Source organism: Pongo abelii, chromosome 15 (genome assembly GCF_028885655.2).
Source record: "Pongo abelii isolate AG06213 chromosome 15, NHGRI_mPonAbe1-v2.0_pri, whole genome shotgun sequence".
NCBI lineage: Eukaryota > Metazoa > Chordata > Mammalia > Primates > Hominidae > Pongo > Pongo abelii.
Genome location: NC_072000.2, coordinates 99,893,014 through 99,917,875, shown reverse-complemented (window position 1 = coordinate 99,917,875; position 24,862 = coordinate 99,893,014). Strand labels below are relative to the sequence as shown.

At 49.0% G+C, this 24,862-nt stretch overlaps 1 protein-coding gene across 5 annotated transcripts in view; it reads left to right on the top strand.

Annotated features, from left to right (window-relative positions):
• Positions 1 to 24,862, top strand: part of SYNE3 (spectrin repeat containing nuclear envelope family member 3) — a 109,595-nt gene that overhangs the window by 7,361 nt on the left and 77,372 nt on the right. For 2 of the 5 annotated variants that reach the window (XM_024231910.3, XM_024231909.3), the window contains one exon: positions 6,181 to 6,350. The exons of 2 other annotated variants lie outside the window; for them this stretch is intronic. In XM_024231910.3, coding sequence (XP_024087678.3) covers positions 6,314 to 6,350 — 37 coding nt within the window. In that variant the 5' untranslated portion in view covers positions 6,181 to 6,313. Of the gene's footprint in view, positions 1 to 1,716; positions 1,823 to 6,180; positions 6,351 to 24,862 lie in introns of those variants that run through there. One more of the 5 variants, XM_024231912.3, reaches the window with a different exon arrangement.

Genomic DNA, 24,862 nt, shown 5'->3' with positions numbered 1-24,862 from the left:
ATCCCTGCTCCCAGCCCAGAGAGAGCACGCTATTATTACCACTATTATTAAATTAAAAGGCTTTAAAATAGGATCTTACAAACTTTAGGGCTGCTCACAGCTCCCTTGAATGAAGTATGAAGGACAGATCCTAATATTTCCAGGACACAGGAAAAAAGTGAGCTCTGGAGCCGTGACCTGAGGCTGGGGAGAGAAGGGGTAATATGCGTCATCTCCCTCTGCGGCCCCCTTCAGGGGACTGTCTTCTTGGAGATCTCTCCATTCTCCTGGGTTCTCTGGGGGTTGGCCCCGGAACCTTGCAAATATCTCTTGATGTCCCTGGGACTCACATTTGATGTTCTCTCTCCTGAGCATGCCAAGTTTCTCTCCCTCTAGCTTGGCTTCTTGTTCTTTCCTCTTCCTAAAAAGTGCCTCCCCCTGGCCACACCCTCTCTGCATTGAGATCTCAGCTCACAGTCATGGCCTCAGAGGGACCCTCCTGCCCACACAATGGCACTCATCCCATCCTGCCAACATGCTCTGTCCTGTCACCCTGAAATTATTTGTGTTAATTATTTGCAGTTGAGTGTATTGTCTGTCTTCCGTACCAGAAGAAGATAAGGCCAGGGATTGTTATCTGTCCAGAGCCCAGCCATCAAAGCTGCTCAATACTGTCCGTATTTCTAGAATGAATGAATGAACGAGTGAATGGGCTGATGGAGTCCATTGGGTGCCATCTAAGATTCCTGCATGGTTCATCTTTACAGCTCATACCTGTCCAGTGCCTACTGAATGTCTAAGTGCTCTCTGCCTTTTTTGTCTTTATCCTCACAACAGCCCAATGAAGGATGCTCTGATGTTGTTCCCGTTTGGCAGAGAGGTTAAGTAACCCACCCTCAGCTACCTCAGTTAGCAGTGGAGTTGGAAATTGAACCCAGGTTACCTGATCCCAGAGTTCTGGCCGGTAACTCACAGGCTACATTGGCCCTTCCATGCCAGGAGTGCTGTGGGCTGGAAGTGGTGAGTCACTCAGCCTCCTAACCAGACATCTGGCTCTTTCTCCACAGCCCCCAGTGGCTCTCACACTGCCAGGCCATTCCTCAAAGGAAATCCTTTCTGTGGGACCAGTGTCACATGGGCTAGGAACACCAAAGGTTTTCCAGAGCCAAGGCCCACCCCAGAGCACCCTACCCTGTCTTCTCTGACCACATCCTTTTCTCCTAGGGAACCCCCTCCACCACTTGTTCACTAGCTGTTGAGAACTTGGTGACTACAAGCCAGTGGCTACAGGGTTGGGTGTGAGCCAGTTGGGGTTGCCAGGTTAATTTCTGTCATTTATCCAGCACCAGGCAGCAAGCAGGCCTGGCTTCCGTGATTTGCCTATTTATCTGTTTGCTGATTTCAGACTCAAGTTTGCTCAGGCATAATTTTAGAAAATTGATTTTTTTTAAAAATTTCATCTTGTGGCATCTCTTGTCCCACTTCCCTCTGGGTAAAACCACCCAAATGCCCAGGGAGGGGGATCCAGGCCAGGCTCTCCTGGCCGCAGTCTTCACTTCCTAATGTGCTCCTTTAAGCGGGTAAGAGGATAGCCCCGTAAGTTCCTATCTGGGTCTCCTGCAGGAAGCTGCAGGGTTAGTCATGCAGCACTTAGCTGGAGCCAACTTTGGTTTGGGAGCCAAAGAAGCACGTGTTTGTTGCTGGGATCTTGGCTCTTCCGCTTTGTAACCAGTGCCTTGGGCAATGGCATTTCTTCAACGTACTGACATTGGCTGAGGTGGACACAAACTAGGAAGATGCCAGAGACACGGCGCTGTCCAGTGGGAGGAGTCCGGTGGGTGAGGTATGTGCTTTAAACAGTCCCATCCTAGGGGACTGTGACTCCGTGAGAGGGAAGCTCAGGGGGCTGGGCGGGGCACCAGGAAGGACCCTTCAATTTTGCCCAGAGGCACAGTCTTTCTGGGCCTCAACTCTCTTCACTGTAAAGTGGGGGTGCAGGTGCCACACTCCTTGCCTTGCTGGATGTGTTGTGAACTGCAGACCACCCCATGGAGGTAAGGGGTCATCACTATTGTTAGTTTAGCCAGCAGAGCAAAGTGTCACTGGTGCCATCTTTGCAATGGAAGTTCAACTTTCGACTTTGGTGGAGTTTCTCTCTGCTCCTGGGCCTCAGGTGGAATCCTGCAGATCTGAGCTGGGACCCTGATTTTGTCACCTGTGGCAAGTCACATAACCTCCAAGTCACATAACCCAGGCCCTCCTGGGCCTGGGTATCACACCTGAAAGATGGGGCTAGCCACACCTTCCCTGCAGAGTCACTGTGAGGCTCAGATGAGATAACAGATGTGGGATTCCCAGCAAGCAGAAGGTGCTGGGTCACACCTGTTCCAATGGATTCCCCTCCCAGCCTCTCCAAGTTCTCCCTCTTTTCCTTGGGTGCCCCTTAGCTGAGGAGGTGACTTTGCCATTTATGCAGGTCACTTGGAAGGGAGCTCAGCACTTCTGCCTGCCTCTGTCCCCAGCACGTGCAGTGAGTTGAACAGGGCACAGCTGCTGGTGGGTCAGCCCTTGGCTCAGGTGTTGCTGGCCGATGCTCATGCCCTGGCAGGTCTAGGAAGGCATGATGGGCCAGAGTCGACCCAGCCAAGCCTGTGCCCGTGTGCACAGACAGTGTCCTCCTTTAGAGGTATACAGGGTGCAGACCACACACCTTGACCATTCATTGCCTGCCCGGAGCACCAGCCATCTGCAATTGGCCAATGTGATTTTTTTCTTTTATGGAATTAACTATGCAGAAAAAAGTCAATATCACCGCAGCAGGTCCTGCTGTTTCATTCCCAACCCTGAGCCTCAGGATCCTCCTCAGTACAGTGGAGGGGCTTAGACTAGGTCAGATCTTGGAGAATTTGGACTAGGGGCTACTAGTAATTGCCAGGATAAATTTGGTGGTACAAGCCCAGGGCACTGAATGACAGCCACTCCCTCTTCATCTCTTCATCTCCTCTCCATCTTTTTTTTTTTTTTAACTTTTTCTTTTAATCCTTCTGATTATATGACCTTCTCATAACTACCTGGGCTCCACCCTGGACCAATGAGTTAGAGAGATCTCTAGATGTGGGGCTGCTCATCTGTAGCTTTTTAAAGCTCCCCAGGTGATCCTGATGCACAGGGATGGTTGAGAACCTCTGCATTTTGTCTAGATGAACATCTCAGTGAAATGCTAATCTGTTTTTAACAGCTCTCCAACACTTGCCTCTCTCTGTCTCTAACCATGAGCAGGCCCCAGGTGTAAACTAGCATCATTATCCAGATAGAGTTAAACATTGCTTATGTTCATTATTTTATGATATATGGCAATTGATCCTGACCCTGTTTTTTAATTTAAGGTGAAAATATATTTCTTAATCCAGCTATAATAAAAAAAAGAAAAAGGTAAAAAGAAAAAAATCTTCTTTTAAAATAAACAAGTTTAAATGTGTCAAATTAAAGAATATTAATTAGAAAAAAATATAGATGTGTCTGCATGGCAGATACAGTCAAAATCATGACTGTAATGCACAAATGGCCACACTGTGAAGACGCGGAACTAGATGACCTCTAAGGCCCAATATTTTGACAGATCTGAGGGCTGCCCAATGAGATCGCTAATCCAGGACTGTTGGCACCAGCCACCTGGCCTGGCAGAGAATGGGGTAAGCAGGCTTGAGAGTGGCTGTATGCATAGCAGGGTTTCCCCGTGTGGCTTTATTCAGAGCTCTCCAGGGACAGTGCAGCTAGATTATCTCTGTTTCAATGCATTTGCCCTCTTGCTCCACCTTCCCCAGACCATAGGGTCAGCCTGAGAAGCAACCTGTCCAGCAATCAGGGCCATTTCCCTGGGGCCAACGCTGCCACGTAAACTCAGTGTATGCAACATTAGGACCCCAGTGCCCACAGGAGCCCGGCTCCTTCACTCGTGCTTGGGCGAACCAAGCCATGGCGGGAAGCGAGTTGCCGAGAGTCCCAAGGCAGGACCCAGCACTGCTGCTTCCCAGGCCTGGACTTTGTAGATCGAATAGGGTCCCTGCCCCCAGGTCTTAAGCTCCCCAGAAGGGAAACAGGAACAGAATGTGATATAAACAGGCCCTGCCTGGCCCTAGCCAGCTTTTTCCGCCTGTGTCCGGTGGCCCCTACCTGTTATCACTGGAGAGTTGGCCAGTGAGCCTTTCGTTTGTGAGTGATTGTGTGAGGCTCCTATTGTCTTTTTTCTGTTTGTTTGTTTTTTTTTTAATAGAGGTGGAGTCTCGCTATGTTGTTCAGGCCGATCTCGAACTCCTGGGCTCAAGTGATCCTCCCTCCTTGGCCTCTCAAAGTGCTGGAATTACAGCCATGAACCACTGTGCCTGGCCTCCTATTGTCTTTTAACTTATGTAGTAATTCACACCGTGGGCCTCTGGGAAGGTGGGACCCAGTCCAGCAATGATTCAGATAGTGCTTGGAGGACGTGGGGAGATGGTTTCAGCAGAACAACTGTGACAGTGTGGGGGGACCTCAGCTTAGTGGCAAAGGCCCCCTAAATGACTGTAAGTAGGATAAATGCCAGAGGGAAAGCCTTGATGGAGACACGATTCTTAGCATTTGGAAACATTTGCCCATCAGCAAAGCTGGCTGTCCGGATTGTGTCACAGTTTGCTGAAAGGACTAGTATAGAATTTTCTAGGATAATGGACCAGGAGGAATGCTGTGCTGATAGGCAGAGGGTGGGGTGAAGTAATTCCCTTGGGCTGATAAATAGCACTGGCCTCTAGCTTCTAGAACAAACTTTTTTGGTAAAAGGCCAGAAAGGAAATATGTAAATATATTTTGGCTCTCCATCATATCGAGAAAGCAGCCACAGATGCTATGTAAATGATGGGTGTTGGTTGTGTTCCAATAAAACTTTATAGACACTGAAATGTGAATTTCACGTAATTTTCATATGCCATGAAACATTATTATCCTTTTGATTTTTTCCGACCACTTAAAAATGTTAAAAAACATTCTTAGCTCGAGAGCTGTACAGAAACAGGCAGTGGGCCATGGTTTGCAACCTCCTCTTTAGAAGCCCCCTCTGCAGTGGAGGGTGAGTCTTGCAGGTTTGAGCTAGTCACTTTTCTAAGAATTTCAGTTCTTAAAAACGTAGTTCTGGCTGGGCGCAGTGGCTCACACCTGGAACCCAGCACTTTGGAAGGCTGAGACAGGAGGATTGCTTGAGACCAGGAATTTGAGACCAGCATGGGCAACATGGTGAGACCCATCTCTACAAAAAATATATGAAAATTAGCCTAGCATGGCGGCCCATGCCTGTGGTCTCAATTACTCGATAGGTGGAGGCAGGAGGATCACTTGAGCCCAGAAGGTCGAGGCTGTAGTGAATTGTGATCACACCACTGTGCTCCAGCCTGGGCAACAAAGAGAGACCTGTCTCAAAAAAAAAAAAAAAAAAGTAGTTCTGAAACAAGTCTCAATCTTGTGTCTACTGTTTAAAATAGAACCTAGTGTTAATTTGTTTGCTCATTCAGCAAATATTAATGGTCTAGTGGTTAAGAGCAGAGGAAACTTGTCATATACTGGCTGTGGGACTTAGGGCAGATGGCTTAGCCTCTCTGAGCCTCAGTTCTTTCATCTGTAAATAAGCAGGAATAGTAGGACCTATGGCATCAGTGAAAGAGTCCTTGTAAGACTGAGCCCAGTGCCTGGCAGATAGCATGCCCTTGGTGAAGGTTTACTATTACTCTCTCATGTCTGTAAAGAGTTAGAGACTGGTCTACAAAGGGGTGGATGGCAATGCTTACCCTGCATGGCAGGTGAGGCCCAGAGAAGTTAAGGAGCATTTCCAAGGTCTTGAGCTAATAATAAATGGTAGAACTAGAAAACAGTGTGAACAGCAAGACCCAGCCCTTTCCATGCGACGCCCTTGCAGGGGACTTGAGGGTAGATTAAATCCACTTTTCTAGAGGCTTGCTAATGGGATTAATTTAATCATTAGCACCTTTCCCATGAGAGCTAGGGCTCTTGTAACTCCTCATCCCCAAGCCTTAGATTCTTGGGGAGACCAGCATTGTTTGGGGGGCCTCAAAGCTGGGAGTCCGACCTCCAGCAGCTTGGAGTGGCACTAGTCTGACTGTTTTCTGTGAATGTCTTTGGTGGAAACTCGCTGCTTGACATGGAGCTCTACTTTAGAAACCTAGAAACAAGCATCCGGGGAAGACTTCAAGTTTTTCTGAGTCCTGTGGTTTCTGAGTCTCTGCAGGGATAGCGGAAAGGGCTCTAGAAGGTTCTGGAAGTCAAGATTGTGAATAGCTGCTTTTGAATAATGGAATCCTCAAGGCCTTGCGAAACGAATGCCAGAGGTGAGTTCCTGACCGGTTTTACGTGCTGGTTTTCCTTCTGCAAAATGGAGATGGCGGTGTCGTAATTAGTTGCTTGTTGCTTCAGTTTGGCACGTGGTTGCTTGCGGGGCACCCACAATGGGTCTCCTTCTGAATGCACAAAGACAGACCAGGGAGGAAGCCTGTCCTTGGATTGTGGAGGCCTCGGGAGATAAAGCTCAGATAAGGAGGACAGTGACTGGATCTGAGAGCCTGTGGCAGCTGTGATTAGGAGCCAGCCAGGGAAGATGGGACCTCAAAGGCAGGACACACAGGCTATAGGCGGCTGTCTCATCCATAACCCAGAGCAAGTCTCCCTCTCCATCCCAGAGGAAAGGCTGCTCGTGACTCTGGCTAGTTCTGAGGACACAGGCTCCGGGAACCCAGCCCCTGTGAGTGGCTGGAAGGTGGGGGTGAGGGTGGGGTGTCAGTAGAGTGGGGGACAGTCTGGGAGTCTTGGAAGGGGATATGAAGGTGAAAGTTGGTGTGACCAACTGTCCCTGGTTTGCCCAAGACTAAGAGGTTTCCTGGGGTTTGGGACTTTCAAGGTTAAAACCTGGATGGTGTGCGTCAAATCAGGATAAATTGGTCATCCTAGGTCGAAGTCATGCTACTTTGACTGTGGCGCTGGGCGGTTGAGTCATTGGTAGAAGGAGTAAAGGGGGAATCATCTCTCCCCTGAGCCTTGGTGCACCCTCAGACTAGATTGCCCCTTCGCAGTGTACCCAGAGCCCCTGTGCTATCCTTCAAGGGTCTGTGTGCCCCCACAAGAGTCTGTGAAGGCAGAAAACCCCCTTGTGCTTGGGGCCAACCCCTGTCTGCTCTAGGCCAGAGTGTTTTGTAAATGCTGTTGGATGAATGAATGAGGCTTGAGACTCTCCACCTTCATTTCTTCCCCGCTGAGGACAAACTACCAGATGCTAATTCATGCTTTGCTGCTCTGCACATCTTGTTCCTCCCCCCCATGCCTTTCCCTCCTGCGGCCACCTCCTCCACTGTCCCTTCTGCTCAAGAGTCTCTTCCTCTGTGACTGATCCTGACCAGCCCTCCCTCTGAGTGGAGTTTCTCCTGACCCTGCTGTGTCCCCTCTGAACCGAACCTCCCTGAGCTCCCTAATCGGGCCTGTTTGTGGATGCATCTTTCTTCCGCATGCGCTGTGAGCTCCTTGAGGGCAGATCTCCAGCTTAGTGTTTCCTGTGCTGCATGTGGCACCTGGATGCCCCATGGAGGTGCCTTGAGAGAATGAATGGAGCTGAACACACGGAGCAAAGATCCGTTCATTCCCTCACTCACCAGCTCCTCTACGAGGCCTCCTGTATGACAGGCAGAGTCCTGGGCAGTGGGGTGGGAGTCATGGACAAGACTGGTGAGGCCTTTGTGCTGTTGGAACTCACATTCTAGAAGAATCTAGAGTCAACAAGCAAGCAAATAAATAAACAAGAACATATCAGAAGGTTGCGTGTGCTCTGAAGAAAATGCAAAGGAGAAGATGAGTCACCTGAGCCCCTGCCAGCTGCTTGCAGGCTGGGATGGAGTCACCAGCTCCACGGAGCGGACATTGCTGAGGCCCAGCACATGTGGTGCCCATTCTATGGAGGCAGAAGGCATGCATTGTCCCCTGGGTCGTAGCGTAGTCAACTTGGGCACGGTGGCATTTGCCTTTCATGCAAAGTGTGTGGACCATCAGTCCCTTTAGAGAAATTCATTAAAGCCAGTATTGTCTGAGAGGAGAGAGAAAATATTTTAGAAAGTCAGACGGGATTTTGTGCCTGGTGTGGGAAGCAAGCGTGTGTCCCTCCCGCTTCCCCGCCCCCGCTCCTCCACTGGGAGTACAAAGAATGGGGCTCGTGTGCTAATCGTCTGCCTCTTCCAGTTGGGTGGGTGGCCTTGGAGCTGTAGCTGCAGCAGGAAGGGTCAGTGACTCTGCTATGGGGCTGCTGGGGACAACCCAGGGTCCTGCGAGGGAAAAGGTGTTAAAATGGCCGGCCACTGTCCCACGGGCGGTCAGGGAGAGGATCAGCGGGAATCATGAATGTGGTTGCTCAGCTTCCAAGCGCTGCACACAACAGTGGGGCATTGTTCTCTGAGTCTGATGGGGAGCTCAGCCCCGGACACAGGCCAGCTCCAGGAGGAAGGCAGCCTCCTCCCGCAGAGTCCAGCTGGGCCAAAGCGAAGTCCCAGAGGGCAGCTTCTCCCTGCTGCCTGGCCGTGGGCGGCCACTGGTGCTGAGGTCTGGGGACTCAAGAGGACACCTACGAGTCTGCAAGGTATCACTCACTCCTGAGGGTAGCCCCTTCAGGTTGGGACCCACAGAGAGCAGCGGGACAAAAGGCAGTTACTAGGCTGGGTGCCCGGCTTCTCACAGGCACGTCGTAAACCTGGCATCTCAAAGTTCTGGCAGGAACAAGCAGGTACTAATTATAACCTGCACAGCCTGTTAACAGTCGACCTTGGACTCCAAGGAGGTGAAGGTTCTGGGGAGAAGGTCTCAAGGGTTCTCTGAATATCTCAGATATAAGACAGGAGGTAGGCCAGGCGCGGTGGCTCATGCCTGTAATCCCAGCACTTTGGGAGGCCAAGGTGGGTGGATCACCTGAGGTCAAGAGTTCAAGACCAGCCTGACCAACATGGTGAAACCTCATCTCTACTAAAGATAAAAAAATTAGTCGGGCGTGGTGGCAGGTGCCTGTAGTCCCAGCTATTCTGGAGGCTGAGGCAGGAGAATTGCTTGAACATGGGAGATGGAGGTTGCAGTGAGCTGAGATCGCGCCACTGCACTCCAGCCTGGGCAACAAGAGCGAAACTCCATCTCAAAAAAAAAAAAAAAAAAAAAGTTAGTGATACAGGGGATTCTTCTAGGTAACTCAGTGGACATCATCCTGCAGCCCCAGCAGAATGAGGACAATTTAAAACCACCTGGGCTCTGCTAAGGGACTGCTGGGGAGAAGAAAGGGGCAGGATTGCTTGCTGTGTGACCTTTGGCAGGTTACTTAGCCACTTTGAATCTAACCTCAACTTCTTTATCTACAAAAAGAAGCCAATCATTCTGGTTTAACAGTGGGTGGGAGGACTCAATGAGCTGATGTGTACAAACACCTCATGGGTATTTAGCAATGTTAGTTCCCAGTCCTCTGCACTGAAAAATCCTGGAAGGCTTTCTGGAGGTGGTGATGCCAAAGCCAATGGGTGAATGTAGCCAGGCAGAGAAGGGCAGAGGGACCAGCAGGAGCAAAGACCAAGGGGAGAAATGATGCACACAGGGAGCCACAGGTGGTTCCTGCTGCAAGCAGAGGAGGCGGGAAGTAGGGGTGGCTGAGGCTGCAGAGATTGATGGAGAAGGACTTCGAATGTCCTGTTAAACTTCTTGGACTTTCTCAGGTGGAGGCTGTGAGGCACAGGAGGCGTTCATTCAGAAAAGCCTTTGACCCTGAGCTGTTAGAGGTTCCTTTCTGCCAAGAGAGGACTCTGGTCCCCCTGCCTCCTGCAAAACTGGCAGGTTTCCCGGGAAATGAATGGAAACATCCTCATGCCTAAGCCTCTGGATCCAGGCATGGATTTGGCTCTGCCAATCAAGGGCCCAGGCACTGCAGGGCCATGGATCTCCCTAAGGGTTCAGTGAGTACAGCTCTGAGATTCACTCCCGCCAAGAACTCCATTTGAAATGAACCCTGCTGTTTCTCAGGCTGGGGTGCCAGTTATTAAATTAAAAGTGAGATTCGAATGGTTCTGTGTTGTTTTTGTAAACCAAAGCTGAAAACTGTGGAGGGTATTTTTTTTAGCTGGAAAGTAAAGCATGCCAGGCTTTCTAGTCCGCCTTGTCCTGTGCCATAGACCCAGGGCCAGCTGGATCCAGCCTGGGGGGCACTGAGAGGTGGCTTCTTTGCATTGAGGGCCTACAGTGCACCAGGCTCACTCAGTGCCAGGCTGTTTGCATGCTTATGGGTGCCATTGTCATCCTCATTTTACAAACGAGGAAACTGAAGAACAGACAGGTGAATACACTTGCCTGAGTCACACAGCTAGTAGATGGAGAAGACAGATGCAGTCCTATTCTATACATACTTCAAAGTCTGTACCTTTTCTGTCTCATGTAATTTGAATGCTGGACTTAATACTCTTAACTTTTTCTGAAAGTCTAGTGGAACTATGAAATCTTTGAATTTGTAGGCCGGGAGTGGTGGCTCATGCCTGTAATCCCATCACTTTGGGAGGCTGAGGCAGGCAGATCACCTGAGGTCAGGAGTTCGAGACCAGCCTGGCCAACGTGGTGAAACCCTGTCTTTATTAAAAATGCAAAAATTAGCTGGCTATGGTGGTGCATGCCTATAATCCCAGATTTCTGGCGAAATGAATGGAATCCCAGCTACTTGGGAGGCTGAGGCAGGAGAATTGCTTGAACCCGGTAGGTGGAGGTTGTAGTGAGCCAACATTATGCCACTGCGCTCCAGCCTGGGTGACAGAGCAAGACTCCGTCTCAAAAAACAAAACAAACAAACAAAAAAATCTTTTAATTGTGATTAAAATGTAACTTTAAAAGCCTCTAATTAAAAAAAAAACAACTGTTAATACCACTTTAAGGAAATCGAAATCTTAGAAATGTACCCATGATTTCACTGCTCTATGATGCTACTTTTTTCCTTTTTTTTTTTTTTTTTTAAGAGATGGGATCTTGTCCTGTCACCCAGGCTGGAGGGGAGTGCAGTGGCGCTCCTGTCACAGCTCAGTGCAGCCTTGGATTCTGGGCTCAAGAGGTCTTTCTGACTAAGACTCTCTAGTTGTGGGGATTACAGGCACGTGGCACTGCATCCGGCTTCATTCTTCATCTTTTTTTGACAGTTTTTGAATGATTTGCACAGGAGGGGTTGACAAACTGTGGCCTGCTGGTCAAATGCCACCTGTTTTTGTAAATAAAGTTTTGTTGGAACGCAGTCATGCTCATTTATTTACATGCTATCTGTGGCTATTTTCATGCTACCATGACAGATTTGAGGAGATGTGACAGAGACCATATGGCTTGCAAAGTCTAAGAGCCTTGCTCTCTGACCGTCTCCAGAAACAGTCTGCCAACCCTCACTCTAGAGTGCAGCGCTTTGCAGTCTGCTCTTTTCCTCTGCAGACCGTGCATTATTCTAGGGTGTTAATTTCTCATTGTAAGTGGCCAGATTATGCTGTGGAGTGGGTGGATGTTGCAAACTTTCCTTGCTGGACTGTTATATTGCATCTTTTTTTTCTCCCCTCGGGAGAACTGTCACATTTGCAAATTTATTATTTATGTAGCAGGCAGTTATATAGCACCTACTGTGTGCCAGCATTGTTCTAAGCACTTTACCAATATGAACTCACTTAGTCTTCAGATCTGCAGTGAGAAGTTTATGCTAATACCATCCCCATATTACAGATGAGAAGGCAAAGTCAGAGGAGTTAAATATACCAGGCTAAGACTGCGTAGCTTATTTGGCAGCAAAGTCGGGTTTGAATCCTTAGCAGCTGTTAGGAAGTGTCCCAGGAAAAGCAAGCCTTTGTGAATCCCTGTGTGGGGGGACAGGGGCTGGGGCAGTGACTCACCAGGAGTGAGCCCTGCCAGGCCCCCTCGGCCCAGCCCTGGAGCCTCACACCATCCAGATTTGACTTGGCCCTGATCTTCCAGCTCGGGCCAAGTGACCACAAATTTTATTTCTTTGTTTAAACAAAAATGGCCCTGAAAAGAGGGCCAGCAGCTGATGCTAAAGAGCAAGTGCAGAGCCCTAAGAAAATAATGGCTCCGGATCAGAAAAATACCATTTGGGTGTAAGAGTACGAGAGTGGATGGTTGAGCCCGGCAGGAGCGGTGCTTCGTGGCCGGAAGAGTCCACAGCTTGCTCACTTGTTAGATAAATGGTAACTTTGTAAATATTTGAGTTGCCTGGAGAAAACAAAAATGCAATATAACTGTCCAAGAAAAAGGAAGTGGTTCAAGAAAGTTTATGACCTTCACTCCATAGAATATTCTGAGCCATTTACAATGAGAATGTAATGATGGACACCATGGACTGCTTGCGGCAAGCATGTTCTTAGTCTTCTGTGAGATAGGGGGCCTTAGGGGAGCAGGAGGGAATTCCAGATGTTCTCTCCAGGAGAACAAGCTTCCTAAGATTTCATGGAGCCCTCGTGGCCCATCCAGGTCCCACCCCCCACCCCACGAATGATGTCAGAGGAGGCTGGTTAAAATCTCCAGCTCACAGAGACATTTTGGAATGTGAATTTAGCCAGGGCTTCCCACAGGACATTCATGAATGGGTGGATTCCAGAAGGTCCCATGTTAAGAAATGCCATGTTATAGAGACTGGAGTGGAGGGGCCGGGGGCGGGGCAGTCCACAGTGTTGAGAATCCTCCAAATGCAACACTCACTTTCCAGAAGAAGAAAGAGACACTGAGCTTTGTGAGGGCAGGACGCTCTTATCTGTTTGGTTCATCTCTGTGATCTTCAACACTGACCACAGTGTCTGGCATAGGCTTTGAAGGATTTGTCATTAAATGAATTAAGCATCTCCCAAGCTTTGGAAAGGAGAGAAATTGGGTCTGGTATGGTTCTTGGTCGGAAGACAAGATGATCACAACCCGACTCTCTGCTCATCCACTTAGGGTCCTTTTAGGGCACGGCCTTCATCTTCTCCCGGCCCCTCTGAGTGGAATGAGAGGTGGGAGAGACCTGGGTTTTGGAGCCACTGCCCTGTCGAGGTGCTCTGCCTGATTCATGTCAAGCCATACTCTTGAGAGGCCCACTGGGGAAGGCTTCGCAGACCTAGCTGCCATAACCCCAAGCATCGCTGGCCCCTTGGGCTTGTCCCAGGCTCAGGAATGCTCACAGGGGATGGTCCGGCCTGAGCCGCTGGGGCTCACCCTCCACCCCGTCTGTCTCTCAGTCAGTTGGGTGTGAGATGGGAAATCCTGTTCTGAGTCAAAAAGGAACCCTCCTCCCTTGCCTTCCTGATTCACTTTCTCATTTTGCCGACATTTTACAGCCTGGCACAGACGCTGGAGCCACGCAGGCCTGGCCTTTCTTCTGACTTGGTGCCTCAGTCACTGTCTGACGTGGGCAGGAGAGCCAGCCTCAGTTTCTCCATCTGTCAGGCAGCACGATGACCCCTGATATGAAGGTTGATGCGGGCCTTCATGGTGTCTGCCCGGTGCCTGGCACACAGCAGGCCTCACACGTGGGAACTATTGCTGTTGTGAGTAGCATTTGGTAACATTTTACCCAACCAACAGGAGTCTCCTTTGGCACCCTAAGATCAAGACCCAGTGATAACCTTGACACCTACCAGGACAATCATAGGGTCGCAGATGAACCCAGAGCAGGAGACAGGGTAGCAGCAGGCAGGAGACTCAACTGTCAAACAGCATTGTCCAAGGTGGGCCTGGCTGGGCATTTTGCTGGGAAAGGCACTGTAAGGACAGACTGGGCACAGACACTCTTGGAAGGAATGGAGGCTGCTCTCACAGTTCATTAGATATTGGCAAGCTTAATCAGTTCTTGAGAAAAGACCCTTCTATCTGAACCCATAGCTTTTTTTTCTTTCTTTTCTTTTCTTTCTTTTTTTTTGAGACTGAGTCTCGCTCTGTTGCCCATTCTGAAGTGCAATGGCATGATCTCGGTTCACTGCAACCTCCGCCTCCCGGGTTCAAGCAATTCTCCTGCCTCAGCTTCCTGAGTAGCTGGATTACAGGTGCCTGCCACCACGCCCGACTAATTTTTGTATTTTTAGTAGAGATGGGGTTTCACCATGCTGGCCAGGCTGGCTCGAACACCCGACCTCAGGCGATCCACATGCCTCGGCCTCTCAAAGTGCTGGGATTACAGGCATGAGCCACCGTGCCCAGCACCCATGGCCTTTTTTTTGAAGAGCAGGTTTACAATAAATAGGATGCCTTAGGGTTAAACGGCACCTTACAAGGCATTTCCTAGCATGTGACTTAAGGTGCCCTGTTGCAAGGGCCCTGCTTGGTCCAATGTGGTTTTCACACCATTGAGCAGATGCTGCCCTGACTGCTTGTGGGTCCTGTCACTGAGTAGGCTGTGCCACTCTCTTGCTCACAAACCCTCACTGGCTCCCTGTTGCCCACAGAGTAAAACCCACACAACCCTTTGGAATCCTGTGCTGTTCAATCCCCTCAGCCTGCTCTCCAGTATGGCCTCCTCCCGTCTCTCTTTGTTAACAATGGCCAAACCCGTCCTGCAGCCTGAACTTGGCCTTGCACTTACCCATCTCCCAGCTTTTGGTCTTGCCAGTCCATCCACTCGTTATGCCCTTTCCCACGGCTCATCTTACTCAGACCCTGCTCATCCTTCACTTCCCAGTCAGGGTATCCCTTCCTCTATGAGCCTCTCCTGGAATCTTCATAAGAATCATTGCTCCTTTCTCTAGGCTCTGTGCCTCTGCATTTAACACCCATAGTACTCTCATTTAGAGCTCGTGATCTGGAGAACCCGAGCTTGAAACCTATAGGCCCTAGTGGCACAGGGCCAGGCACACCTGGATGTGGAAGTCAAATGGTCTTTTTTTTTTTTTTAAGAGTCAGGGGTCTCACTTTGTTGCCGAGGCTGGCTTCAAACTCCTTCCACCTCAGCCTCCTGAATAGCTGGGATTGCAGGCAGGCACCACCACACCTGGCTAAATGGTCTTAGATTTGAATTCTTGCCTCCCAACTACTATCTCTGGAATCTTGGGCAGGCCATGAAACTGCTTAGTTTCAGTATTCTCATCTATAAAACAGGAATGAATATTAAGACCTACCTTTCAAGTACAAAATTAAAAAAAAATTATCTCAACAAATGCTATTGAATTGGATTGAGTAGCTTTCACAGGGGGAGAGTTTGTTCCTCACCAGAATTCCAAACACCAAATGATGGGCTGTTGGGTTGAGAACACTGGCGCTCAAGGCTATTTGTATGCCCCTGAGGGCATCACTTAGCTTTATTTCGCTCTAAGGCTGTCCATGGCCGCTGGCTTCCCACAGTGATGCAGCCACTGGTGGCTACCCCTCTTCTCCCAGGCCAGTATTTTGCCCATCCCATGGGGCTGTATTCAGCATCTCTTTTGGGAGGCAGAGTTTGCTTCTGTTTGTTCTGTTGTTTGTTTCAAAAATTTCATGTCATTTATATAAGGCCTATAAGACCCATTTGGATGCTGAAATGGTGTCAGGCTGTCAGAAGCAGTCTGGCTCAGCAGCTGAGACAGCTGCAGCTCCGGAGTTCAGTACACCTAGGTTCAAATTCCAGCTCTGCCTCCTGGGCAAAACCAGTTCTGAAATTTTATACTCAGGTTATCTCACCTCTCTGAGCCTCAGTTTCCTTATCTCTGATACGGGGATGATTATACCCACCATTAAAGTTGTCTTAAAGAGCAAGTGCCTCAATAAATGCTTGGAGAGGGAGGGGCATATTAACTAGCACCTAATACCTGCTCAGTAAATGGAACGTACTGTTCTCCATTTGGAAAAAAAGGTCTCAAGCAGTTTCTTAGCTTCCTTTACATTGGCACCCCATTTATAAGGTACAGGTTTTAGCTTCCTGGAAGGAAAAACTTCCTTTGAGCCTGAGCTATGTAACAACAGAATAGGCTGCCTGAAGAAGGCAGTGAGCCACCTATCACTGAAGGTGTTGAAGAGTCTTGGGAGCCTTTGGTGGGTGTATTTTTAAGGAAATTCAAGCAGAGATGGTTGGTTAGATTAGGTCAGTTTTAATGGCCCTCCTAGTTTTGGGATTCTGACGTTTTAAAAAACAGCTTTATTGAGATATAATTCATATAATATAAAATTCACCCATTTAAAGTGTACAATTCAGTGCTTTAAAAAAAAAATAGAGACGGGGTCTTGCTGTGTTGGCCAGGGTGGTCTCAAACTCCTGGCCTCAAGCAGTCCTCCCACCTTGGCCTCCCAAAGTGTAGGGATTACAGGCATGAGCCACCTCGCCTACCCTCAATGCCTTTTAGTATATTCACAGAGCTGTACAGCCGTCACCACAATCATTTTTAGAATATTCTTACTACCTCCAAAAGAACCCCTGCACTCCTTCGCAGTCAATTCCCAACCCTCCTACCTCCCTAGCCCTGGGCAACCACTAATCTACTTTCTGCCTCTGTAAATTTGCCTGTTCTACACATTTCACATCAATGAAATCATACAATACATGGTCCTTTGTGACTGGCTTCTTTCATTTAGCACATTGTTTCCAAGGTTTCTCTATATTGTGGCATATGTCAGCACTTCATTCTTTTTCATAGGTGAATAATATTCCATTGTATGGATAGATCACATTTTACTTATCCATTTATTAGTTGATGGACATTTGGGTTGCTCCCACTTTTTTTGGCTATCATGAACATTTGTGCACAAGTTTTTGTGTGGACATATGTTTTCATTTCTCTTGAGTATATATATAAGAGTAGAATTGCTGGATCTGATGGAAGCTCTATGTTTAATATTTGAAGAACTGCCAGGCTGTTTCCCAAAGTGGCTGCACCATTTTCTGTTTCTACCAGCAGCATATAAGGGTTCCAACTTCCCTACATCTTCACCAACACTGGTTATTATCTTCTTTTGATTATAGCCATTCTAATGGGTGTGAATTAGTATCTCATTTTGGTTTAATTTGCATTTCCCTGATGGCTAGTGATGTTGAGAATCTTTTCTGTGCTTTCTGGGCTTCTCAGTGTGCTTATTGGCCATCTTAGATGTAGGTATGATTTAAAGAAATGTCTATTCAAATCATTTGCCCATTTTATAATTGGGTTGTCTGTTTATTATTGAGTTTTAAGAATTCTTTGGATATTCTAGATGTAAGTCCCTTATCAGATATGTGATTTGCAAAAATTTTGTTCCATTCTATGGGACATCTTTTCACTTTCTTGATGGTGTCACTTTTTTTTTAACCTTTTTTGCCTTTGAAGTACAAAAGTTTTAATTCTGATGATGTCTAATTTATCTATTTTTTTATTTTGTTGCTGTGCCTTTGCTATCACATCTAAGAAACCATTGCGTATTCCAAGGTCAGGAAGATTGATGCCTATGTTTTCTTCTTAAGAGTTTTATAGCTTTGGCTCTTACGTGTAGGTCTTTGATCTATTTGGAGTTAATTTTAGTATACGGTGTGATGTAAGAGCCTAATCTCATTCTTTTTCATGTGGATATCCAGTTGTCCCATCACCACTGTTGAAAAGATTATCCTTTTCCATTGAATTGTCTTGGCACCCTCGTTGAAAATTAACTGTCTGTAAATACAAGGGTTGATTGTTTCTTTCTCTGTGAGTCATTTTGAAGAAATAGAATGATCCTTCCCGGAGGCACAAGATAGGTCTTGGCCATCACTCTACACTGAGCTGCTGCCAGATCTTGGGCGGGTCTACGTCCTTCACTAAGTCTCCCCATCCATAAAACGGCACAGCTAGATAAGAGAATTCCTAAGAAGAAGTCCAACTGTCACATGTTACCTGCAGGGAGGTTTCCAGAGAACCTTTCATTGGCTCACTGGAATGTCCTGTCATCCTGTGAGGCTTACCCTGCAACCCGAGATCTAGAGCCAGCCTAAAATCTGGGGGCAGTTCCAGCAACTCCCTACCCTGACCTGGCCCCAAGAACAGCCAGTCCTGCCTTTCCAAGAATGTTGATGTCGTGTGTATTTATTGAATAAGCAGCACTGCCCTCCTCCTCTGTGCCAGCTGTGTCCCGGGCCTGAGGATACAGAGGGGATGAGACATAGCCTCTGCCCTTGAGCGAGACATTCTAATGGGAAGGTAGACACATCAACAGATGATGCAGAGCTGAGTGGGGCATGTTGGCTGGTACTGTGTGCCACAAGCTTCAGGTGTGAGAAGGTGGATGGCAATGCATGGCTTTGCTGATAGGGCCACAGGCCTGGCCCATGTGGTGAACACTTGCCCTGGGCCATATCTGAAGAGTGTCAGATTGAGCTATGGAGTCAGGCCACCATGGGGAACTCTTCATCGCTCTTTCACCCACCAACCAGCAGCAGCTCTTACTTGACTTACACCTTTGGCCCTGCAGCCAGCTTCAGCATGCTGACCGGGGGCTTGCTGGACACTTGTCTACAAGCTCAGTATAGTTCAGGGTAACAGGAAGCCTCTGCAGCTGGCCTGCCTGAAGTTCAATCTTGGCTCTGCATGCTTTTGGGAAAGTTATTTAATATCTCTGTGCCTTGTTTCCTATCTGTAATAAAGGGCTGGTCATGGCATCTACCTGATAGGATGTTTGCTTCTGAAACCCTGTATAGTGCTGTAGAAAATAGCTGGGCACAGAGCTAGCTCCTGCCAAGGTCTCCAGCTGTTACAGATTGGAATTATATAGCTTGGAACAATATAGCATTTACTCCAGCCTGCTGTGCATGCCATAATCGGTTATAGCCCATGGCTATTACGCGTTATAACATGGAAATATGGTATAATTACCCTTTAGGTTGCCAGAACAAGAGATGACGGTGATAGTCCTTTACATTGGGATAGAGCAGGGCCTCTCAGCAGCGTGTATTTCCCTTACTAACTGATTCTGTTAGAAAAAGCCCCAAGGTGAATCAGACGTTCCCTTCTCCTTCACAACAACCTTCCAACTTAAAGCTCACTTGTCTCAGAGCGGGTGGAAGTCAGGTGTGAAGTATTGCTCCCCTCTGACCATTGAGGAAACTGGGGTTTGGGAGCAAGTTGGTGGTGGAGCCCACACTGGAACCATGACTCCTAACCCCATTCCAGAGCCTGTTCTGCCCCCACTCGTGGCCTGAAGGAAGCCTCTTGTTTTGGGTTTACAGAGTCTGTGCTGAGGCCCACTCTTGCCTCTGATTCCTGCCTTTCTCAGTTCCCCTGAGCCAACAGCATGTGGAATCAAGGACTAATGAGGGCAGAGAGATGTCCATCCTGGCTCCACACTTCTTTCTTTTCATAAAAAAATAAGCCAGGTATGGTGGCTCGTGACTGTAGTCCCAGCTACTTGGGAGGCTGAGGCAGAAATCTTGGGCCCAGGAAGTTTGAGACCAGCCTGGGCAACATAGCAAGACCCTGTCTCTAAAAATAATCAAATAAAAGAACACTTTCTGAGTACCTACTAAGCACCAACCGAGGTAGGTATTGTAGTTTATGTTTTCCAGATGTATCTTTCATTCACAAATGTGTGTGAGCACTTACTGTGTGTCAGTAAATGCCACGTGTTGTGATCAAAATAGGCAAGGGCTGTGCCCAGAGGCAGTTTATGTTCAAATGAGAACAACAGGCTCAGAGTTCAGAGGAGTTGGACTGGATTCAGGTCCCTGAACTCAAAAGTTGTTGATTTTCAATCCTTATTCCAGGATACCCCCTGGCAGCTGCATGAGTTGTTCAGAAATTCCAGGCCCTACACAGGAATCTGTCTGGGACCTGTAGGAGATGGGAGAGAGGCCCCATGGATGTGCTGCTGGGGAGCTCAGAGAGCCCCATGCACCTGTGGGTGACCCCATTTGTCTTCTGCTTTTACTGGCTTTGGCTGTTGCTTCATGGTGCTCGGTTCTGTCCTCAGAGAGTTGCCTGCAGGGAGTTGGCTGGCAGCACCCTGAGAATTGGAGCAGGTCCCTGTTGGCCAAGTGTCTTTGTCACTCAGTCACTCAGCTGCTCACCCCCTTAGCCTTCAGCCAGCAGGCCTGGTGCTCAGCACACCAAGGAGCTTTCAAGGAGGAGATCCCTGGGAAGTGCTCAGCACAGAGTCTAGGAGCTCAGTTAGGCCATCCTACACCACAAATGCCAAAACCCGTGAGAAATGCAAGCCACAGTGAGCCAGCATGACATACCTACCAGAAGGGCCAAGATGAAAAGACTGACCATACAGTGTTGGCAAGGCCGTGCAGGAATTGGAACTCACAGATGGCTGCTGGGTATGTAAAGAAGTGCAGCCACTTTGGAAAACAGTTTTGCAGTCCCTCCTCTCCTCTCCTCTCCTCTCCTCTCCTCTCCTCTCCTCTCCTCTCCTCTCCTCTCCTCTCCTCTCCTCTCCTCTCCTCTCCTCTCCTCCCCTCCTCTCCCCTCCCATCCCGTCCCCTCCCCTCCCCTCTCCTCTCCTCTCCTCTCCTCTTTTATGAAACAGGATCTCCATGTGTTGCCCAGGCTCATCTCAAACTCCTGGGCTCAAGTGATCCTCTCACCTTGGCCTCCCAGAGTGCTGGGATCACAGGTGTGAGCCACCATGCCTGGCCTTGGCAGTTTCTTAAATATACACCTACCATGTGATCTAGCCATTCCACTCCTAGGTATTTACGCAAGAGAAATGAAAGCATATGTGCAGACACAAGTATTCATCACAGCTTTGTTGGAAACTATCCATCAGTGGGTGTATGAATCCACAATCTGTGGCACAGGAATGCTATGGAATAGTACTCCGTAACAGAAAGGAACAAACCACTGATACAGGCAACGACATGGATGAATCTCAAAGTAACCATCCTGAGTGAAAAAATCAGACCCCTCTCGCTAAAAACAGTACAGTTGACCCTTGCACACTGCAGGGGTTAGGGGTACCAGCCCCTTGCACAGTTGAAAATTTAAGTCTGACTTTTGAATCCCCCAAAACTTAACTGCTAATAGCTACTGTTGACTGGAAGCCTTACTGATAACATAAAGTTGATTAATACATACTTTGTATGTTGTATGTATTACATACTATATTCTTACAATAAAGTAAGCTAGAGAAAAGAAAATGTTGTTAAGAAAATCATAAGAAAGAGAAAATATATTTACTGTTTATGAAGTGGAAGTGGGTCATCATAAAGTTCTTCATCCTTATCGTCCTGATGTTGAATAGGCTGAGGAGGAGGAGGAAGAGGAGGGGTTGGTCTTGCTGTCTCGAGGGTGGCAGGGGCAGAAGACATCTGTGTATGAGGGGACCCACACAGTTCAAATCTGTGTTGTTCAAGGGTCGCCTGTATTTTCTGTGTCATCCCATTCCATTTATGTACAAAACTCTAGGAAATGCAAACAAATCTACAACAACAGTCAGCAGATCAGTGGTGGCTGGGACAGGGTGTAGGTGGGAGGTGGGAATTACAAAGCCAGCCAGGGAGCTTTCAGGGGAGGCAGGTATGTTCATTTTATGGACAGGTGTTGGCTTTATAGGTGTATATGCTAAAACTTATCAAATTGTGCAGTTGAAATATGTGAAGTGTCTTGTTTATAAATTATACCCCCAAGAAGCTAGTTTAAAATAATGGCAGCTCCAATCTCCAGCCGATCAGTCAGGAAGATGAACCTGCCAAACCCCTCCTCAGGGAGCTCCTGTGGTTTGTGCTAGCAACACGGACAGTGAAACACGGCATCGTGGTAGAAGTGCCGGCTCCGGGTCTCACTCTATCCCTCACCTTGCCAGGCCTCCCCAAGCTTTGGTCTTCTCACTGAGAAATGGGAACAATAACAGGACCTACCTCCAAGGTGTAAGAAATATAAGAAAGAATGTAAGAGAATATAAGAAAATCATGTCAAATGCTTAGTAAACGTGTCATAAATGGCAACAGCCACAGGGCCCTGTGGGGACCCAAAGAAAGGAGAAGTCGCTTCTACCAGGGGGAGCAGAGGCTGAAAAGATTTCTCCCCTGCACCTGCAGTGGCTGTGAGCTGAAAGAGACAGGGAAGAGTCAGCTAGAAGCAGGTGCGGAGGGGTGGGTGGGGCGGAGTAGGGGAAGGACTCTCCAGGCAGAACTAACTGGAGCTGTGGCACCCAGACTCTAATATTCTAGAAACACAGGCAGTGTGGTGCAGCTGGCATGCAGCGCAGGGAGCACCCTGGCCAGTAAGGACTGTAGGGCTGGCAGGAGGCACCATCCTTGAGGGTCCAAGGAACACTGACTTTATCCTTCAGGCTGGGGTCCCTCACCTTGGGGTGTCAGGAGGATTTCTCTGGAGACCATGAGTTTTATGTGAAGTTTAAAAACTTGTGTGTAATAAAAACAGAAAAGTGTAAACCCTATATTTTGGCACAGTCCTTTTCAATGGAAAGACATTTTCATCTAGTAGAAGGCTGTCATTTCTCAAGTCCGTGTTGATAAGAGGATGTGTTCTTGTGCAGCCATAATTTTGCTTTAAAAGGGTCCGTCCACGGGCCGCTGGGGTTCAGGGCCGAGGAGAACTGTGGTGATGTGTATGTGCCATTCCTGCTCCCTTGGGCTGCAGTACAGATGGCCCAGGAAGAGGGAGATGTCTGGGAAGGCAGGGCCAGCCAGCCAGGCAGGTCTGGGGGGTTCAGGGAGGGTCCCTCTGTGGGGAAGACTCCTGCCTGAGAAGGCATGGGGTGCTGGCAGGGAGGGTGAGGCCTGGCACCTCTGACTGCCAGGGCCAAAAAGACATTGGGAGAGGGGTGGGGGGCGGCCTGGGGGACAGGTGTCAGTGCCATGCTGTCAGAGGTGCTGGGTGGGTCACTGGGGAAGGTGCAGGCAGGTGCGGGGACCAGGGGTCAGACATCCTGGGTGGCACTGCCCCACTGGGCCAGATCTTCTTGGGGTGATGGGGGCCTGGGGGCTGGCTCAGTACCTGGGATTAGCCTTGCCGCAGAGCAGATGGGATCTCTCCTCAGGGGCCAGGGCCCTGGAGATTTCATCTATGGGCACTGGGGTGTGTGTTTCCACTGCAAGGTGTGGGGTTGGGGAAGGGCTGCTTTCCCAGAGATTCCAGAGGGCACAGCCCTTCTCCCTTCTGCCTGGCATCATGCGGATGGAGCTGATAAGGGGTGGTGGGGGTGCAGTGTACCCCTTGAGTGCAGGCTGCTGTCCGCACCTCTGTCCCTCCCCTGACCCTTGTCCCAAATCAGACTCTGCTTGTCCTCAGGGGTGAGGTGGGAGAAGTTGCATTCATTCATACGGACTTAGAGCAGGCGCTGAGCTCCACAGGGGAGGTGAAATGAGGAGCAGGAGAGATGAGGGGACAGATGTTTATAGTCCAGTGGGATCCAGGCTGAGATGGATAACTGCATAGGAGTGGCCATGGCTGTGTCAGTCATTCAGGGAAGGCTTCCTGGAAGAGGAGCCATCTGAGCTGAGCCTGTGGGGATGCTGGGTATCCTAGAGGGAGTGGCATAAGGGGAGAGGGAGAGGAGACAGCCCGGTGAGGGCAGAGGGAAAAAACGCTGAGCATTTCGGCATTCCTGGGAGGTCTAGGGGCTGTGGGGCAGGGGTGGCCATCAGAAGGTGGGGTTGCAGAGCTCCTGGCACCTGTAGGTTAGGGTGTCCTGTCTTTGGATGGGGAGCAGCCGACTCTCTCAGTTTACCTTCGGGGCATCTGAGGAATGTGTGCGTTCTCACTCTCAAGTGAATGCCTCAGGTCTATTGATTAAGGTGGCTCCAGGGAAGCTGTGTGAAGTGAAGCCCATTGGAATTTGGGGAGGGAGCCAGCAGCCCCGCCTCACTCTGTCCTTCTCCAGGAGGAGAAAGCCTGCTCTGCTCTTCAGAAACAGAAGTGACTGATGCAGTTGAGGCAAGAAGGGCAGGGGTTCTTTGCAGTTTCATTGCTTTCTGATTTCTAATCTTGGCCTACATTGACTCAAACCTAATAGGACCCAGCTCCAACCGCCCTCCCACTGTGTGGATGAATTTGCCAAATACACACTCACGCCCACAGTTAGAATCATCTGTTCTCATGTACGGGGGGCTGAGACATCCTCCAAGCCCATGGTCCTCAAAGTGAGGTCCTGGAGCAGAGTGTCAACGTTACCTAAATACTCATTAGAAATGCAAATTCTTAGCCCCCAGTTTTATAAATTGGGGGTGGAGTCCAGCCATCTGTGGTTTAACAAGCCCCCCAGGTGTCTCTGAGGCAGGCGCCAGTGTGAGAATCACTGAGCGAATCCACCGTTCCTCAAAGGATTTTGGTTTTGTTTAAATCATAACTCTCAGTGAAATACATTCTACATTTATACATATGCAACGCATCCATCAGACAAGCAACAGTCTCATGAAACAGTATTTATCCTTCATCCATGAGAGGCACTGTGATATTTTTCATTCTATTCTATCTTCTTTCCTTACAAAGCACTTTTGATCAAGACCCCGGAGTTGATTTCACAACCCATGCATAAGTCACACTCCCAGTGTGAAAAGCCAGTACCAACTCCGCTGCATTGACTGGCCTGTCCACACACCAGTGGCCCATGGCACTCAATGTTCCAGCCAGGCTGGCACCTGTACCCTGATACCCTGCCCAGTGCTCTCTGACCTGCAGCAGATGGCCAGTGCTCTGCCTGCCTGCCCTCTGACCGGCTCCGCCCACACTGCCAGCAGCCCCTGTCACTCTGTGGCCAGGGCTCCCCTCAGGAGCCCCCTTGAACCTCCTAGAAGCCCTCCCCTTCACAGTCTCCGATTGGAGCCTGAGAAAATCACACCTGGTCCCAAGAGCTAAGTTCCCACACCTTGGAGCCACCCGCTTTACCCTAGGAACATATCTCTGCAGCAGCCTGGCCTTCATCCCTACCACAGCTGGGAACCTCTTTTTACCTTGCATAC